Source organism: Coturnix japonica, chromosome 5 (genome assembly GCF_054131305.1).
Source record: "Coturnix japonica strain WE chromosome 5, WE-NBRP24, whole genome shotgun sequence".
Lineage (NCBI taxonomy): Eukaryota > Metazoa > Chordata > Aves > Galliformes > Phasianidae > Coturnix > Coturnix japonica.
In genome coordinates this window covers 23,765,678-23,782,261 of record NC_140667.1, presented here as the reverse complement: position 1 = coordinate 23,782,261, position 16,584 = coordinate 23,765,678, and the positions used below count along the sequence as shown (strand labels likewise).

Here is a 16,584-nt window from a genome sequence, read left to right as displayed (position 1 = left end):
AAAGCATTAAAGCCTTAAGCGAGAACACTGCCAGTGCTTTTCTCTGGGTTACACACACATCAAGGAAGGGGGGAGATATGGTAACAGCAGAGACAAGCCAGGCAGATCCTCCAGGTGGGGTGAGATCCAGCGCTGTGGATTTGATTCACTTTAGGGTTTAGCCAGTAGCATGTATGGTATAATCTAGGGAAACTGTCCCATTGGATCTTAAAACACAAACACAGCAGAATGTCATCATAAATAAGCAAAGTCTGTGTTAAAAAATTCTAAGTACACAGCATTTTCTCCAGTTCTGACACCTTTTTAATAGAAATCACTTGTTTAGGAAACAAATAGCACTTTTGTAATTTTTTTTTTTGTTTTTTTTTTTTACAACGTTTCTTACCTTGATCTTATTTTAAGTAACACTAGGAAGACCTCAATAGCTTTTATTTTCCTTTTTAATTTAAAAAAGTTGTTTGTTTTTGTTTGTTTTTCCCCCAGATACAAAGATTTTGCCCTTGCATAAAAAAACAGTGCCCAAAACGATGACACAAGGACTCACAAAGACTCACTGTATCTCACTGACACTATTACTTCTAATCTATACCATGCAAGGTCCCATCTACCTCTTTAATTAGACTGTCAGCCTGAAAAACAGCTTTTCTATTCCTTATTTAGTTCTTGTTACCAAAAGAAGAGAAAAGAAGTGAAAGAAAAGGACATTTCTCTGTTCAGTTCACACATCTGGGTCATGTGCTACTTTGTTCAGGACAGTTTTGCTGTTTATAAATATAGAAAAGGGTTGGAATCTCATTTTCAAGTAATCGATGCACATTTTTTCTCTTGGGACACCTCCATCCAACGCTCCAAGCTGACCCTGGATTCTGGCCCTCTATTCTCCCATTCCCAACATAGGCTTTCTGGATGAGTGTGAAGATTTGAATCAGTTCTGCAAAGCATGTATTTCTCTGATGTGAAAAGGTACAATTTAACCCAAAGCTGTTGGGACGGTAGATCTTCAGACTGTACATGTGCTGGTTACTCAGTGAAAAGTCCATCTCCTTTCCTTTTGTACATCTCCTGTCTAAACAATAGTAAATACTGCTTATTTGATAGACTTGTCCCTTCTGGGCACTGGGATTTGATAATTTATATTTCTGGTTCTTTTTGGTTTAATAGTACTGAGAGTTTAGAAACAGGAAAAGCCCACAGGCTCTTTGGACTTGTTTTTGTTTTCCCCTAGCTAAACAAACTGTTCTGCAAATAAGGATTTGAAACCTGCTCTCCTCCCTTATCCCTGCTCCTCACCCCAAACAAAAATAAAACAAACCTATAGTGGCTGTGGAGGCTGCTGCAGGCACACACTGGTGTAAAATATAGAGAGAGTAAATATATTATTTCACTTGGCATGGTGCTGGCAAAGAACCCCCAGCTGGCACTATTCATGTAACGTGATCCAAACTTTGCATGTACACACAGAATAAGAAGGATCAATTGGCAAACTCCGGTGCCGCCTGGCACAAGCATCTTCACGCTCTCTCTGGAACCAAAGAACTAAAGAATTCTGCACTTTCCAGAAGAAATCCGGTTTTGCTTTTCTAGAGTTTTGTTATTTTGCTTCTCCTCGCCGCCACCTCCCTTGGCTCCTTCTGAACTTCACTGTGTTATTTAGTCTCATCGCCCTTGTTACAGTTCACCATGCAGCTCTGGGAAGGGGAGGGGGCTAAGGTGGAGGTGGCAGCATTAGTATTGTTAGTGGAGTCCATGCCATTGGAGATGGCTACTGAATTGACCTCAGAGTTTATGGGTTTTGAAAGGTCGATGCCTTGGATGAGGCGGATCAGCTGTTTTACCTTCTCCAAGGAGCTGTGCATCTCCTTCTGTTTTGCAAGGATGGTATTCTTCATTTCCATGCATTTCTGCAGCAAAACAGAAAAGCAATACTAAGTAAGTTCAAGCTTTACCCGTGTATGGGTGGAAGAAGGTAAGAGAAGGAATTCAGCGTTAGCAGATCTAAATGTAAGTGTTCAGAAAAGACTGCAGCTGCAACGTCACCTATAATTTCAGACTATAAGAAAACATGGCTCAGAGCTGTATTCATGGAATTCCTATTTGCAAGCTGAGCAACTACACTGCCTGTACATAGCTGCCCCCCAGTAAGGTCCTTTCATCCCAAACCAACACAGACAGTTCCATCCTCTCGGGTTCCTTTTGAAGAGAAGCTTCCAAGTATGTGATATTATTTTTCTGTTAGCACCGCATTGCTGAGATTTCTGTAGCCCATATATGCAAACTCAGGCATCCTATCACAGCTGACTGCTGACTGCATGTGTGCACGCCATCAATGGGATACAGTCCTTGCTTTCACATACACTTTAACAGGAACATCATTTCCTCTTCTTACTAAATAAAGGGGCACTTGAAATGAAAAACAAGCCTTCCTTCACTTGAAAATCTTATTTTGTGGCCACTTCATTCTCTTGGAAGCATTAGTAACCTAGGTAGCTCATAAGATAAGAGTCAGAGGAAGATAACTTAAATGAATGTCCACAAATGATGTTTCAAGAGTGAAAAACTGCATATATCTATATTTGAAACCCTCAGAAAGAAGGAGATGGTAGCTATTTTGCACCTATAACTTTCAGGATCTTACACAGAGATGAGATAGCAACCTTATATTTTTCAAGTCTTTTATTCACACTGATCTCCAGACACTGTTATTTTCAGCTATCCTGTTTTCACGTGCAGCTCTTTGCATCACAAGAACATTACAAAATTTAGATCTAATGTGTCTTTGTTTGATGGTTTGAATTAGAGCATAAACAATGGCTTGATCATGGAAAAAACACCATTCTCATTACCTACTATCAATCCTTGCTAAGGCTTGCTTCTGCTTCTCTGTATATGACAGAGAAACAGCTCTAGTGCTGCTCAGTTTATGCCCAGCCACTGCTAACCAGAAGATGACAGACTCCAGAACTTCCAGCCAGCACCTCTTACCACTTGCTCACAATTGTTTTAATTGTATCATCAGCATTTAGAGGTCTTTAAACACGGGATGTTTACTTTTCATCTAAGAGGTAAAGACACACAGACCAGACAGTGCATCTACACTGGAAAAAAACCAAGTCTATACTTACATACCCAGCTTTACACAAGCTGCCACATAGATGTTAGTAGTTTTCATTTTGTGGTACTGCCTTAGGCCATGCTAAGTGAGGGGCTGAAACTTTGCACTGGCAACTCGAGCCCAATTTGCATATTAAGAGAAAATTAATATGTATGGCTCAATTACTGACATAAATTAAGGAGAACACTAGTGCTTCTGGTCAGAAGTATGACACTGTTCAATTAGTAATGTGTGGAGGCTTGCTGACTGTCTAGCCAGCATGTCAAGAGCCCAAGTGACAGCTGCGAGAAAATAGTCACTTTTGTATTAGGAATGTCTGAAGAGAGCACCAAGTAACTCTTACTGCACACAGAGGCCCAATCATTCAAACTTAAGTGAGGCACTAGAGAACTAGAATTTATCTGCTGCCCACAGACAATAGTGCCGTGGGTCATGTTTGTCACCTGCTGGTATTATAGGTCACTGCATGTCTACAGTATATGGTCAGGAGGGATCGTGTACGAGTGTCTCTAAGTATATGTCGCTTGTACTTCATTCCTGCTCCCAAAAGTCCTGAAAAAGCAGAGTTCTAAAAGAGCCTGTTCAATCCTCAGTAAAACCAGCGGAAGGTAAGTCTAGCACGTGGGCTCTGCAGTTTTCTATCTGCATTCTGACACCAGAACGCAGGTGCAGATTTATCTGAGAGGGCGATACTCACCGTTATAGAATTGCTGAGCTGTTTGACCTTCTGCTCTAGTTGTTCTCTTTCCTGTTTTAAATCTGAACTCCATTTAAGTAGTTTCTGTTTTTCTTCTTCTTTTGCTGCAAAACAGAATACTAATCACCTCCAGAAATAATAATTAAAGTCTTTTTGTTACCACTGCGAGTAGAAGCTCTAAATTGTTTCATTTAAAGAGTGTTACTGAAGTAAATTCAACCCATTTCACAATAAATCACAACCAAAATTTCCCCAGCACACACAAGTATCATAAAAAGCGTAAAAGTTTAGACTGCCATTATCACTTCACTAATGATTAAATTCTTCCTCTTTAATTTCCACTTGTAAAGGAAGTATCGTGCTGTCCCACTCCCACAATAACATTTTCCAGTTTTCAAACTGATAAAAAAAACATTGCTCCCCATTTTCTTACCTGCTTTATATGCAATATATGAATGAACAATTGCTAAAGTTCCTGGCCATGGGATTGCTTCTTCTTTCTTTAACATCTGAAAGAAAAGTGTGTAGAGATTTAGATGGTAAACAATCTATCCCTAAGAAAAGGAAAAGAAGAAAGGGAAACGCAATTTCTCTGTGGCTATCATTAATCTGAGCCCTGTTAACATGAAGCTTTGCAGACCTGTTCTGAGATTTAACAGAGGGAATTATTCACAACTGTATTGTAGCTCCCACAAAGGAGGCCTGTTTCTTACAAATGTCAGCATATTCTCAAATTCCCTCCATAGCCACAAATAAACTCTACTAATGAAACAGAAAAACTTAAAAGAGGAATGAAAAGATAATGCACCTGAACTGAAACTTGCCAGGAGACATAAACATTATTGCATGGTTTGGACAAACTGCTGATCTCAGTTGTTCTGAGGAAAAACTTTCCATGTCACAGAGCAGCTTCTACACCATACACTTAAACAATGCACTTCTGGGCTAATAACACGTCAAACTGTCCTATGTGCCCTTTGCATCAGAATAGTCTTAATAGAATCATCAAGCTCTCTTTATATGAGGATGAAAAGCATTTATGTATTTAAGTGCCTTCCTCACATATTCCTTCCTAAGGAGCTTTAATTTGAGAAGAAAAATGTATTGTGCCTTTTTAATAAGTGAAGCAGAGGGATGTCTCAGGAGATAGAGGGCTTGGTCACTTTTCAGCAAAATAACTCAGTTTTTTCTCAGAACTCCGTGGGAATGTATTACAGAAATACCAAGAGGAAGGATATGTGATGGTACACAGGAGCAGGAACAGAGAAGTGGCAATACTCCCTCCTCATTTGAATTACGAAGTCACTCGAATTTTGCATTGCTGTTCCTCTGAGCAGCACATAATATGCCACGTTGTATTCTTACCTTACCATCTGCCCATGCGAGTGACTAAGCAATATGCTAAACCAGACAGAACACTAACAGCTTCAGGCTGCTGATTAACAGCAATCCTTTGCAACTTCTGAAGAACCACATAATGGTTATGAATACCCCGGTTTACTTCTTTGTCTTGTCATTTCAATGCAATTATAAAGAAAATATTAAAATATTATCTGTTCACTTCAGTTGTATACTTTTACAGAAACATCTGGAAGAAGGAAGACCCAAGGTAATTGCCCACCCTCATTATGCTGATGCTTGACAGTATTATTAGAGAGATCATTGAAGGCTGAGTCTTCGATGCTTGATTTATATAAGAAAAGGGATGTTTATATTTTCTCTATCTGTTGAGGCAGGCTTGTACAAACATTTTACTTATCTACCCAGAAGAACATACCAGTAACTTTTGAATTAACTTGCTTAGATGAACAGGAACATTTCTATGGGAAATAAAGAACCTTTCCCAAAAGTCTGCATGCTTTGGCACAGCAAAAGACTAAAAACACAAGTAAGGACCCTGAGTCTGGGAGTAAGACATACGTAATTAGATGAAATTCACACAACCCTTATTGCAGATCAGATAGATTGGTTCAATGTCAGGCTACCTTGATGTAAGTAAACTAAGTGACATGGTTGTGTTCTTTAACTTGGAAAAATCTTAACAGTGCATTGTGTATAGCCCTCTCTGTCTGTTAAACAGTACCTGGTCTTGACACTTGGGACAGATCCACATGCCCTTGGGAATGGTTTTCAGAGGTGGGTCCAGACAGTCCAAGTGATAAACACGTGAACATGTGTCACACATCAACAACTGTCCACTTTTTCTGCAAACACTGCAAAAATCCTCGTGGATATCGCCCTGTAAAAGTGGAGGGGATGGGGTTAAGGTGAGAGAAAGAGAGAAGGCAAAAAGTGAATTTTGACCTTTGACATCCACATCCTTGTTAATGCAAAGCTTACAACACAACTGTTTCCAAGGGGATTCCAAATGATCAAGCCCTTTTTAGGAAAATCAGGCAGGAAATCAGAAATACTAACATCAGTCATCCCAAACAGTGCCCTCTCAAGGTAAGGTCATAGCAAACACGTATCACCATAGCTTCTCTTAACATCTAGTAAGCCATGTTCCGTCTAATTTTAGATTCTTCTCCCCCTTACCCTGCTTGCTTTTGCCTAAAATGATGAGCTACCCACTTTCTTAACCCTTCTCATTTCTGGATGTAAGCACAACTTCAGTTTGGGAATGCTAATGAGGCGGTCTCTTGCCAGTAATTGTATGTAAGAAACCCCAACGGAGTGACTTAAAAGAACACCGTCAAATATTCAGGTCACCCTTAAAAATGAAAGTAGAAGGAAAAGGTGCTCTGCTTGTAAATAAAAAAGAACAAAACGAACTACACTCTGGAGACAATTCTTTTTACTTCATAGAGGCTACCTCAAGTGTCACCAAAAAAGTCATGACTCAAAACTTTCTCATTTTCTATGGGCAGTGGTTTATGTTTCATTGCTAACGTAGGCTGAGAGCCAAGATGAAGAAATACCAAGAGAGATTTTCCTGGATTTCAGAAAGAGTTGAAAACATTACTGACAACATCTCTTGGCAAAATCTAGCCTGACTTACTACTGTATCACTATCAGAGATATTTCTTTTCTATAGGCATCAACTCCCCAGAAAGAAAGGTCTAATTTTTGTCACTTTTTCTTCTCCCTCTCTCCTCCTGTTACTCCATCTTATGCTTGGGTTGGTAGTTGTGGTGGTGTTTGTTTTCACTTTGTTCTTTGGATAAAAATACAAAGAAACATGGAAGAAAAATGGGTTAGCATCCATAGAATAGGAAAGAGGCATCCGAACTCTCACTGTGGCTTGTTCCAACAACGTGACGTACTCTAGGCCCTGTCTGGAGTCTGAAATATGCATTTCTCACTGACTTTAGTCAAAAGTTTCACACACACAACATCCTCAAGACTGTAATGTTAAAACGTGTGTGCTGAGTCTAACTGTGCACATACTCTCCCTCTGTATATAGGCTTTATCATTGCATGCAATGCTTCATTTTGAGCTGTACAGTCTTTTCAAGCGTGTAAGTTCCATTATCTTGGAATGATACTGGACTTGGCCATGCACTTACACATTAAGTTGCCAGACAAGAAAAATGATGCTAACCTCTACTATGGATAAAATATTAAACACACTAGAAGAATGAGACGCAGGCAATCTGCTAAGGCTCCTACTTCCTGACTCTGTTGCTGATGAGGCCTTTCTTTGAAGGGAATGCTATGCTTCTCTTAATTCCCAAGGTCAGCATTGATGCCGTGTTTTGTAAAAGAATGACCTTCAGTGAATTATCAGTGCCATTTTTTGGTTATGTAACTCGCAGGGATCACTGGCAGCTGGGTTATGGTATTATTTCATACTTTAACACCACAGAGCTCTTCAGTGTTAACAGAAGAATGAAACGAGTGACATTTCAGCCCTCCTCTGAAGCGATCTGCGTAACCAGGCTGGGAAGAGCTTCTTTTCCTCCATTATGCATTCTACGAACACAAGTCAGGAAAGGAAGGCAGGCAGCAGGTGCCAGAGAAGCTAAACCAAAATCCTCTGCAACCTAAGGAAAACTCTCATGTTTTAGAAGAAAATGTTCATTCTGGAGAATTATATGTGTTGTTAAGCTGCCTCTGGCTGCTACTGATTACAAATGGCATTTGGTACCTAGCCTAGGTGTCCAACTAGTGCTGATAAAAAACCCAAACTGACAATCTAATATCTTGCAGAAAAGGACCTACACGAGAGATGTGTATTGTTGCTTCTTGAAGAGGTGACATGAAGAAATTTAGACCCAAAGCTTTCTAAATTCAACAGAACATCATGAAACCAGAAATGATACACTGGTCAGTGTGTGGTGTTTCTGAATGCATCCAAATGGCAACACTCATGCACAAAATCCATAATCCTACTGTTGGTTCCTCAAAACAATAATGCAAATTTCCCGGTATTTCCTCAAAATCTATAACTGGACATAAAAAAAATAAATAAATCCCAGCCAGTGCTCAAATCCAAAGAAACATCCCAGATTTTATGGACAGTTAATACTATATGCATGAAGGGAGTTGGATTTGATGTTGTGACGTGCACCCCACTAATCTCAGCTTCTGGCCCTGCTCCCTGAAGGCTGCATGCAGCCAACTTATGTTAGAGCAGAGCTCGCTGACGATTCTCTAACATATGTTATAGGCAGAAGAAATCAAAGAATAATTTCAAAACAGTGTGAATGTAAAAGGTGATTTGAGGTCACTATTCGCTCTATTTCCTCTCTACCAAGAGAATGGGAAAGCAAATGAAAGCTTTCTGCACATCTAGCAATTTATTTTATTTTTATACAGTATGTAGTGCAATAATGCCTGGCTTTCAGCAATACAGCACAACAATACAATATCAAATCCACAGTATGTGTGTGTAGTTTATGTTTTTGAATGTGAAATATATATGTATATGTACATTTCACTTCAATAACACAGTAAAACTAAATATTTTGAAACAAGAATTGTGTAAGACCACATTAATAAAGATTAGTATAATAGGTATGTGTGCTGTAAGAGAATTAAGTTATCACAAGCAATACCAATCTAGGCATTTCCTAATGTTTATGAGCTTGATTTTGCAGTCTGAATGTTCTCCAACGCTCTGCTCAACTGTAACACTTATTAATTTACTAATAAAAAGGCATTTTGTGACCACAGACTTGAACCATCACCGGAATAGATATTTTTAGACAGAGAACAGTTTTGCATTATTCTTGCTGCTGAGTAATTGACTATCAAAGGCAATTGCTATCTCCCAGGTGAATATGCTATTGTGTGAGGGAGAATCACCCATAACCAAGGGCTTCACAGGCAACTTCAAGACAGATTTGTCATTAATGAATATTGAAACAATCCATCAGCTAGGTGTGAGAAAATTCAGGGCATTCGGAACTAGATTAGAATGCTTCAAGAATTCTCTATTCTTGATTTAGCCTGCTGTCACCAGGCACTGCAAGAAAACAGGACAGCAACACATTGTACTGTTTTGAGAGCCCTTATACAGTAGGAAGTGACCATACAGAAGTCTATGCAAAAGATCTAACACACACTAACACATTAACCAATCCTTCTCATGGGGCCAATATAAAAAAAATGATCTCTCTAGCATGTTTTCTTGTCAATTTTACTGCTTACTTTTAGAAGTCCCCAGAGATGGAGCTGGCACACCCTCCCTCTGGGGGGCTGTTCCACAGCCTCTTTCATCTGACTGTCAGGAAAGGGTTTTTATAGCTGAGTGCTATTCCGCTCTCAAAAGTGACTACATAAAAGTGCACCTTCTAATTTCACATACATATTCCCTGTGTATCAGAACTGCATCTATTTATTTCTATGACTCAGACACACTTCCACTATTTCTATTTCTGTTACCTCTTCAGAACAAATACCATCCCTCAGTCTGTGCTCTCTAAAGGCTGAAACTGCACAGGTAAAAATAAAGCCTCCCAACTCAACTCTTCCTTAAAGTCCATTTCAAGTTGTTGACTCTCAGCTATACATGATATTACATTAAAAAAAACAAACAAACAAAAAAAAAAACAAACTACAATCATACAAACAAAGAAAAGAAACCTAGATGAATAAATAAGCCAGTGCCTTTTCATTTTCAAACTGTTCACATTAATTAGTAGTTACTAAAAGGCAAGCACTTTACTGGAAGTACGCTACAACTCCTGACAAGTTTAGTACAATGAATTGCTTCACTCTTACAGGACAGAGTCACTGCACACTTCTGGACAAACCATACTGTCCATTCATTACGCTGTGTCAGACCTACACAGTAACTCAGGTCAACTTCCCCTGTTATTTCTTTTCTGAAGCTTATGCACAGCCTTTAATTTTTTTCTTAATGCTACCAGCAAGAAATGGAAACAATGAAATAACGGGGTCATCCTCAGCAACTTTAAAAGAGGCTGAGCTTAAAGGGGCAAATCTTAGTTTTTAACTTAAAAAAAGGATACTGGCTTCTTTACAAATTACGACAAAATTAGCAGATTTCGTTTGAGATTCTGTGATCTGATCACATGGCAACGTATTCAGCTACTAATGTAGCTGAACTGCCATAACCAGTGCTGTGAACACTGCTCCTGGCTGTCTAGGGTTATCCAAGATATTTTCCTTCTCTCATTACTGAAACATCACAACTTTTTGTTATTATGGTCTGTAAGTAATATTTTCCATTCTCCCCTTTCCCCTTTATCATGGATGACAGATTCAATTCAGTCAGACAAGATCACAAACATGGCACAAAGGAAATGAGCTCATCTAGCATGCCTAGTGCCTCCCAGTGTTTCAATCCACTGAAAGTTATAAATAAAATCTCCATGGGATGAGAACATAGGTGCAGGAGGAAAAAGGAAGGGTGTTAAAAGGATACTAGCTAGTTTCAATCCACTGAACCAGGACAAAGGATGAGTGAGACTAAAGAAACAAAATCTGCAATAATTTTCCTTGTGACTGTGTTTCCGTGTATCATTCCAAAAGTAACCTCCCTCCCCAAGAATTACTTACGTCTGTGGAGCTGGGGCTAGGCAGGGACACAGGCTGAACAGCCGCGGGAAAAGTAAATGTGGTCTCTGTCTTTTCATTTTCAGGGGAGTCGGGATAACTGGACAGAGGGGACGTGGGCGTCAAAGCCCCAAACCCCAGCACCGTGTTGTACTTAGGTGGACGACCTACATATTAACAAAAGGGAACAAACAAACAAACAAACAAACAAAATCTTACATACCTTTGGCCAGTGGTCCTCATTGGCTAGCATGAAAAAGGAAATGATGTAGCACAGAGAGGAAGTTAATATAAAAGTTACAAGTGGAAGGACAGAAGCAAAGATTTAAACAATTTTTTTTAGAAATATTCAAGTAGAATTTTGCAAGGAAAGAACATTTAAAAGATGTATTTCAGACAGAAATAGAAATAAGTTCTGTGAGAAGGTCGAAGTACTGCTCCCCCAAAAGCAGTCTGGGGACTCCTTGAAACAAGGCTACTCGGTTTTTAGGGAAAATATATTGGCACCAAGGCTAGATAGAAGCCACAGTAACTACTATGGAATCCTTTCTACTGTTATCCCACACATTCCTATCTTTCCACTGCCAGCATAAATCTACTCAAAGGTTAAGTCCTTTATCAAAGGCCAACACTCACCATTCCAACCTCCTCCTTTTCTTCTCATTTTTTTAAACCCACTCACCCACAGATCAGCACTTTCTACTTTACTGGTACATCTTTTAAATTAGGGTGCCTCAAGAACAGTCCTGTTGTGTGACTCATAACCCCAGCACTACCAGCTGTAATCTATCACTAGTCTTAAAATGTGGCTCTCCTCAGATTCTGTGTGTTTTCTTAACCTTCCTCAGTCTAGTATGTTTGACTATGCACAGCTCCTATATGCTCCTTCAGATTAGCAGAAGTGCAAAATGTGTTTGTAACTATTTTTGTAAAATTACGTATGCAAAGTAAGACAGTAAAAAACAATATGTAACCATCATTTCTGCCTCCCTTCTCCACAGTAATTTATGGATATGTAAACACAAAGGACTTAGGATCTAGGAATAATTCCCCAGATCTTATGTTTACAGATTGTTAGTCCATACCTATTAACACTCTAAACCTTGCATTTAAGGTCTGGATCTGTTCCAGAACTGAGTATGTCCTTGGAAATGGATTTCTGATAGCAATGTCCACGGCTGAAATTTCTGACATGCTCAGCACCAGCTAAAGCTGTCAAGGGCACACATGCTTGCATAAGCCTTACAACTAATATAAAGCTACCCTAAATCATAAAATAAATGTATAAACCCAAACCTTCTATCAATTAAAAATGCATGCTACTAACTTGGTGCTAATGGAAGGTGCAGACTCACAACAGTGTGTGAGAAAAAAAAAAAGACAGTAAAACAGCAGTCAGCATGCATAAACAGGCTAAGAGAATATCAAGCACAAAAGCATGCAATCCCTTTAATCGATGCAATAATTGTTCACAGTGACTTACAAAACAGAATTAAGAAATCATTATTAGAAGTAGGAACATTTATTTATCCACAGAGCAAATGTAAAACTCTCTCTCTGTAAAATTCATACCATACTATTAGAAAAAAAGTCTTTTTTTAATGTGATTAGAAGATAGTGGTGGATACCAATGTGCTCTGTTCAAAATAGCACAAGGGTAGGCTCTGTTGCATTGTCTTTATCGACTGATGAGGTTTGTCAAAGAAAGTACACATCAAATGAATGTTTGACATTGCAGCAAAAATATAAATCATAATTGAACTGGTCAATTCTGTACTGCACAAGTTCTTAAGAACTGCAGAAAATCATAAAAATCAGGAAAAATTGTTATGTATGCGTGGTGGTTGATGCCTTGTATGAAAACCAGTACGAAGTTCTCTGCTATGCTGTGCTGACTCATGTCTTTCGTCATAAGATAAGTATTAAAATTTCAACTATTTTTACAGAAGAATTTGGACTGAAGAATACTGCATACCTAAACAAAAGATCATATTCCATTCCTGGACAAGTGGCACTCTGCTCACAATAAAGTGTTCACAATGAGCAAGAAAATCTTTCACAAGACAAATTCTTTCCAAGGACCCATCCCTGCTCCCACTGAGGAACAAGGTTTTCTCACACTAAGTTTCCTCTACTACTCAGGGCACAGACACTTCTTCCACAACCACCTTCTTCTCGACAGTAGCAATACAATTCAGTTATTAAAAAGAGAATCTCGACAGCAGCTTTATACCTCTAAATGATGTTCAGACGTGTCACCTTTCACTTTGCTCTATTTTTGTGGGAGAAGGTGAAACTGAAATGAAACACTGAGCTGCTTAATAAAACCTGCTATGCTAATCCCTAGAAGTCAAGATCTGTGTCTACCATGGAAATTTACTAGACAAATGAAGTACTGTAAAGTCCTTCTCTGTTTTGCCCTTCAAATCAACAAGGGGACTGCAAACGCAAGATGGAGGAAAAGGCACAGAGCAGGAAGACATGTCTAAGTATACCTCACCTCTTTTACGCGTTCCAGGATGCATTGTGCTGTTCAGGTACGTGACTGCACTCTTCTTGCGCTGCAGGGGAAAGCATGACCATTTTAGCTGGCTAACATTTTTGGTAACAACTATATAAAATAGCTGATAAACAGCAAGGTAACACTATGTATGATTACCAGCTGTTTTGTTTTCTGGAGCATAGATTCAGAGAAGTTTGCTTTTTTTACACTAATTCTGACCTCTGGACTGCCTCAGTCCAATATGCAAGCTGACCTAATGGTTAAGACTAACACACACTGCCATTTAATTTCAGTTTTTCATAGGGGAAGGCAGAAAAGGACATAAATGTTGTAAGATCAATACCTCAGGCTCAAAAACAGCTCCACTGTATACTGGATTTGCTGTTGTTCTTCTTTTTCTCTCTTGTCGCTTACTTTGGATTTCTTGAAAAACAAAGCAGTCAGGTTAGAAAACAACAGGCCCTAGAAATTATGAGTTCCTAAGAATGCACTTTGCACATGAAGATTTCTACAGAACGCCATTCATGCTCAACAGAGGAAACTATCATGCTTCTAATTTCTGTAGGTTTGGAACTAAGAGCTGACAAAGAATACAAGTATAGTGCTCAACTAAGTCACAAAATGACCGTCATCTTCTTTCTAAATAAGAGTACTTCAGGACTATGACTTTTTATACAGGCAGTCAGTGTAATTGGGAGCTAAAACTAGAAGCCTCTGATAACCTTGTCAGTACCTAAAAATACACACAGTACAGAAATACATAAGCTGTTGCAATGTTAGGCTGTTTTTCAATGTTTAAGATTGGGAAAACAAATTATAATCTATTAATTCATTTCCTTTACAGGTTACAGTCCCATGAAATCATGAAATAAATGAGAAATCCAGATGTAGATTTCTGTAAAATTATCCATGGTACAACTCCACAGATACAGAGGTAGTTCAGAATGCAAAAGTATTGTCACAAATTTCTTTCCTATCATCAAAGCATACGCTTTCTTTCCAAACACTGATCCTTCTGATCTCAGCCGCATAAGCAACTGCTTTGCATCCATGTAATAAGGAGAATAAAGGACGTGCAAGAGGACCAGTTAGATCAAGAGTACAGACATCCCAAAAGCATGTTTGTGCAAGAAAATACTACACTGAATACAGAAATATGTTAGACTTGTAATTCCCATTCAGAATGATTATGAAACAAAGAGCTCAAGAACCAGCTTAAGACTTTTTTTTTTTACCTTCCAGATGGTCATGAGTAACTAGTCCTAGAGATACCATGAAGGCAAGTTTCTGTGAGAGGGAAGAAAGAGAAAAATATCGAGATCGTGAAAATTCCAATTATTAGGATAAGCTGTTTTATTTAGGCCCTTTAAAATCAGTTGACAGGTAACTAAGCACCAAAAATGTTACTAATAATGCTTTGCTTCTGTAAATCACTTTTCATTTATATATGTTAATTTGGGAACCTAGGCTGAGATATAGGGAAATGTCAATTGCTTATGATCACCAAGTTGGCAGAGCTAGGAACAAGAAAGCAGTTTCCTTACTTCCAATACATTGAGATAACTACGTTATTGGTTCTTAGTAAATGCCAACACAGCTTGCTTGCCAGTAAAATATTACAGGCTGCAGAACACCATCTCCATATTATTGCAGACTACATGAAGCAAGTCTGTTACGGTTTGATTAAGGCTATGGCTTTCTCAAGGGATTCTAATTTTAATGCAAGAAATGCACAGACATCTAAAAAACAAAATTTGTACTGACAATAGCTAATGCTCACATTACAAGTAGCCAGCTTGAATCCATTTAAAAAAACAAACACATTTAGTTGCAATCAGTTCCAGATCTCAACATGGCAGAAAGGCTCTTAGAAATAGCCATTTTGGTTTTTCCATCCCCCCAAGACTAATGGGACCTAAACTGGAATAAAATCTAGGCAGAATGTGTACATAAATGGCTCTTTCCACCCTGCTAATGAGAACAGTAGTCTTTTATTTCTTTTTTTTCCCCTTATAAAGGCAGTTTTCCAACAGTCTAAAAGCTCAAAGGAATGGAAATCAACACTGTAATCTAAGCCTCCTGGCTGAAGGAAGTGTCAGGGAAATTACAAACTTCTATTTTAACAAAAGACCAGGATGAAAAATGCAAATGCATTGTATCTGTTTAGATTTCTTATTCTGTAAACCTGCAAGGTCATAGACTGACAGTTACTGCTACCCAATAGAATATATGGAATGTTAAAGTTTAGGAATCTTAAGGGAAGAAGAGGGCGGGAAAAAGTGTTTCCTGAGGAATAAAGAATTCCTTTCATCCAGAAAACTCTGTTCTGATACCTGTGGATTTTCTTCTCGTTTTGGCTTCGGTGCAGCAGGTGGAGTAACTGTACGACTTTCTGTTTGCTTCTCTTCTGCTTCCACATGGGGTTTAATAGTCTGGGGGAGAAAATAAAAGCGTTTCTCTCATTCTCTGATAAGGAGGCCTATTTTATTTTGACTAATAAAGCAAAACAAATACTTTAGCAGATACAAAGAAAAACACTTTGTATTTTGGCAGTGTATTAATGAAGAATCGGACTGAGAGGAATGTTAAGTACTGTTTTGCTTTAACAAAGGATGAAGCAGCCTCGCAACCATTCCATTAACCCAAGCAGCCATGCAAGCAGTAAAAGTCATCACAAGAGTTAACTCCATTACAGAAGCCGCTACGCTGCACGGGATGGAAAACTTCAGGTAAAACCATTCTGCATGGCTACATGGATTTTATACTTCTGGCTCCTTAATCTTCTTGAAGAATTATGAATGGCTCAAAAACTCTCTGACTCCTAAGACCTCATCTTTTTCTGCACTTTTTTTTTTTTTTCTTAAGTTAGATTCTTCTTCAGTGATACCACAAAACTCATGCATGACAATCCCCGACCCATGGCATAGCTGTTGATCCTACAAACTGAGGTAATCTCTACAAAGACACAAACTCTTCCCCTCTACCATATGGGGAGAATATACTGAAAAGTTAATATATTATTAAACCATCAACATTTTTCTGTATGTTTTTCAACAGTTCCTTGATTTTCCAGTAATTATTTGAAGAGCAAATGAATATTGCTGACATCAAAAGGAATAGGCATCAAAAGTATAGTATGGTAGAAGTACAACTTCAAATCATATGAAAAGTGCACGCACTGCTGAATAACTTGTAGAACTGCCTTGAGGTACACAAGAACCTACTCATGTGAATTCATAGGGAGAACAGAACACAAGCATATCTTTCATGCACTAGATTATCTCAGTCTCTATAGGTGACTTCAAA

General features: G+C 38.6%; 1 protein-coding gene across 28 annotated transcripts in view; it reads right to left on the bottom strand.

The window, feature by feature from the left end:
* Positions 1-280: 280 nt before the first annotated feature.
* Positions 281-16,584, bottom strand: part of PHF21A (PHD finger protein 21A) — a 116,133-nt gene continuing 99,829 nt past the window's right edge. For 17 of the 28 annotated variants that reach the window (XM_085550256.1, XM_085550252.1, XM_015864376.3 and 14 more), the window contains 9 exons: positions 15,612-15,710; positions 14,514-14,565; positions 13,622-13,701; positions 13,276-13,336; positions 10,779-10,942; positions 5,893-6,048; positions 4,243-4,318; positions 3,810-3,913; positions 281-1,901 (listed from right to left, as the gene is read on the bottom strand). In XM_085550256.1, the coding sequence (XP_085406382.1) occupies positions 1,647-1,901; positions 3,810-3,913; positions 4,243-4,318; positions 5,893-6,048; positions 10,779-10,942; positions 13,276-13,336; positions 13,622-13,701; positions 14,514-14,565; positions 15,612-15,710 (1,047 nt within the window). In that variant the 3' untranslated portion in view covers positions 281-1,646. Of the gene's footprint in view, positions 1,902-3,809; positions 3,914-4,242; positions 4,319-5,892; positions 6,049-10,778; positions 11,022-13,275; positions 13,337-13,621; positions 13,702-14,513; positions 14,566-15,611; positions 15,711-16,584 lie in introns of all 28 variants that reach the window. The other 11 variants (XM_085550261.1, XM_085550258.1, XM_085550260.1 and 8 more) reach the window with 2 other exon arrangements.